The 3,145-nt window shown below is 72.4% G+C and overlaps 1 protein-coding gene across 1 annotated transcript in view; it reads left to right on the top strand.

The window, feature by feature from the left end:
• The first annotated feature begins 374 nt into the window (after nucleotides 1-374).
• CPT1B (carnitine palmitoyltransferase 1B) overlaps nucleotides 375-3,145 on the top strand; it is a 9,366-nt gene continuing 6,595 nt past the window's right edge. The window contains exons 1-7 of the mRNA XM_026071165.1: nucleotides 375-515; nucleotides 606-745; nucleotides 1,398-1,569; nucleotides 1,685-1,786; nucleotides 1,874-2,011; nucleotides 2,866-2,943; nucleotides 3,029-3,136. Of these exons, the coding sequence (XP_025926950.1) occupies nucleotides 375-515; nucleotides 606-745; nucleotides 1,398-1,569; nucleotides 1,685-1,786; nucleotides 1,874-2,011; nucleotides 2,866-2,943; nucleotides 3,029-3,136 (879 nt within the window). The remainder of the gene's footprint in view (nucleotides 516-605; nucleotides 746-1,397; nucleotides 1,570-1,684; nucleotides 1,787-1,873; nucleotides 2,012-2,865; nucleotides 2,944-3,028; nucleotides 3,137-3,145) is intronic.

The following is a 3,145-nucleotide window of genomic DNA, read 5'->3' as shown; positions in this document are numbered from 1 at the left end:
GCGTCCGTCCGCCGGGAGCCGCRGGGACGGGCGTCCTGGGCTCGGGGGCTGCGCGTCCATCCGCCCGCTGCGGCGCTCGTCCGCCCGGGGAGGCCGACGGCATCTCACCCTTCCCTCACTGGGCGCCCGGCCAAGGACACGTGATGGGAAGGGCCTGGGAGCTTTCCCGGCCTGCGGGGACGCGGCACGCGCCCGGGGCCGGGGGAACCGGCTGTCCTGGTGCGGCTGCTGGCACGCGGCGTCCGGGGCCACCGCAGTGCTCGGCGTGACCCGCGGGGCCGGTGCCGGGACGCAGCACCCGGGACCCTGGAGCCGTTCCCGTGCACCGCCTCACCGTGCCCGCGCGCTCCCGCAGGCGCCGGCGGACCCGCAGGATGGCGGAGGCTCACCAAGCCGTGGCCTTCCAGTTCACCGTCACCCCCGAGGGCTTCGACTTCCACCTCGGCCGCGAGGCCATCAAGCAGCTCTACCTCTCGGGCGTCTACTCGTGGAAGAAGCGCTTCGTCTGCGCCAAGGTGCGCCCGGCCGGGCTGCCCGGGCCGGGGGGTGCCGGGGGGTGCCGGGGGGTGCCGGGGGGCCGCCCTCACCCCGCGCTGTGCCCACAGAACAGCTTCCTGAGCGGGGTCTACCCGGCGTCGCCCTCCAGCTGGATGCTGGTGGTCATGGCCACCGCCGGCTCCTTCTACTGCCGGATCGACCCCTCCATGGGGATGATCGCCCGCATCCGCTGCTGCCTGCCCGACAGGTGAGCGCCCGGCACGTCCCCGGGGGGAGGTCCTGCCCCACACGTCCCCCAGCCCCACGGCACGCTCCTGGCCTGGGGACATCCTCGAGGAGGTCCCATCCTGCATGTCCCCCAGCCATGCAGCATGGTCCTGGCCTGGGGATGTCCCTGAGGGTGTCCTGCCCCACACATCCCCCAGCCCCATGGCACAGTCCTGGCCCAGGGACGTCCCCGAGGGGGTCCTGCCCCACAYGTCCCCAGCCCCACAGCATGGTCCCAGCCTGGGGATGTCCCCAAGGGGGTCCCACCCCACATGTCCCCCAGCCATGCAGCATGGTCCCAGCATGGGGATGTCCCCGAGGGGGTCCCACCCCACACGTCCTCCAGACCCATGGCACAGTCCTGGCCTGGGACGTCCCCGAGGATGTCCTGCCCCACACGTCCCCCAGCCATGCAGCACGGTCCTGGCCTGAGGACATCCCCAAGGGGATCCCACCCCACACGTCCCCTCATCCCGCTGGGGCTGGCGGGGAGCAGGCGCCCGGTGTGTTCCCCGTCCCCTCTGCTGCCCCGGGGCAGGTTGGCCGAGCCCCGTGCCCAGACCCCCATGGTGCCTCCCCCTTCCTGGGACACATTCCCACGGTCCCGTTCCCCACGGTCCCGTCGCCGGCAGCCGCTTCCTGAGCTTCCAGAGCCGCACCGTCGTGAGCGCCGCGCTCTTCTCCACCGGCGTCTGGCTCTCGGCGGTGCTGCTCTTCCGGCGCGCCCTGAAGCTGCTGCTCTCCTACCACGGCTGGATGTTTGAGCCCCACGGCAAGATGAGCCGCGGCACCAGGATCTGGGCGGTGAGCGGCGCGGGCGTCCCGGTGGCGGCGGTGGCAGCAGCCGGGGGCTCCGGGGAGTGGGGGGGGTGTCACGCCGTGCCCGTCCTCCCTGCAAACCTCTCCGCCGGCCCCGCAGGCGCTGGTGAAGGTGCTCTCCGGCCGCAAGCCCCTGCTCTACAGCTTCCAGACCTCCCTGCCCAAGCTCCCCGTCCCCGCCGTGGAGGCCACCGTCGCCAGGGTAAGGGGGCGGCGAGGGGCTGCCACCGCCGCCGCCGCCGCCGCGGTCCTGCCCGGCGGTCACGCCACGCGCCGCCCGTCCCCGCAGTACCTGGAGTCCGTGCGCCCGCTGATGGACGAGGAGAAGTACCGCCGCATGGAGGCCCTGGCCGAGGAGTTCAAGGAGAAGACGGCGCCCCGGCTCCAGAAGTACCTGATCCTCAAGTCCTGGTGGACGACCAACTACGTGAGCGCCCGGCCCCCGCTGCGGCCACCCCCGTGCCGCCGAGCTCGTGTGATCCGGCACCGTCCCTCCCCGCCGCCCTGCGGTTTGGCACCCTGGCAGCTGCCTCAGCCTGGCCGTGGGGAGAGCAGGGGGCTCCCCCCCGCCCCTGCCCCCATCCCTGCCCCTAGCCCTGTCACCAGCATGTTCCCTGCCGTTGTCACCATCCCTTGCCCTGTCCCCTGCCCCGTCCCCGTCCCTGTCCCCTATTCCTATCAGCATCCTGTCCCCTGTCCCTGTCACCATCCCTGCCCCTGTGCCCTGTCCCTGTCCCCATCCCTACCCCGTCACATTCCCTGTCCCTGTCCCCATCCCTTGCCCTGTCCCCTGCCCCCTCTGCCGGTGACCATCCCTGCCCCCTGCCCCTGTACCCTGCTTCTGTCCCTCTCCCCTGTCGCTGCCTCTGCCCCCTGTCTCTGTCCCAGCCCTTGCCGTGTCCCCTGCCCCATCCCTGTCCCCTGTCCCCTGCCCCATCCCTGTCCGCTGCCCCATGTCCTTCTCCCCATCCCATCCCTGTCCCCTATCCCCTGTCCCCTGCCCATTGCCATCCTGTCCCCTGCCCCATCCCTGTCCACTGCCCCATGTCTTTCTCCCCTGTGCCCCATCACCATCCCCTGTCCCCTGCACCATCGCTGTCTCCCATCTCCTGTCCCATCCCTTTCCGCTACCCCATATCCCCCATCCCCTGCCCCATCACTGTCCCCATCCCGTCGCTGTCCCCTGCCCCATCGCTGTCCCCATCCCATCGCTGTCCCCCATCCCGTCCCCATCCCGTCCCCCTCGCCGTGGCCGCGCGGTGCCCAGCGCTGTCTCCGCAGGTGAGCGACTGGTGGGAGGAGTACATCTACCTGCGGGGCCGCAGCCCGCTCATGGTCAACAGCAACTACTACGCCATGGTGAGGGCCGGGCGCGCGGGGCGCGCGGGGCGCGGGGACGTCGCGGCTGACCCCCGCGCGCTCACCGGCCCCCCCTCGCCCCCAGGACTTCCTCTACGTGACGCCGAGCCGCCTGCAGGCCGCCCGGGCGGGCAACGCGGTGCACGCGATGCTGCTGTACCGCCGCAAGCTGGACCGCGGCGAGCTGCCCCCCGTCAGCAGC

Source organism: Apteryx rowi, unplaced genomic scaffold (assembly GCF_003343035.1).
Source record: "Apteryx rowi isolate R43461 unplaced genomic scaffold, aptRow1 scaffold_322, whole genome shotgun sequence".
In the NCBI taxonomy this organism is placed as follows: domain Eukaryota; kingdom Metazoa; phylum Chordata; class Aves; order Apterygiformes; family Apterygidae; genus Apteryx; species Apteryx rowi.
This window is presented reverse-complemented; position numbering and strand designations above follow the sequence as displayed.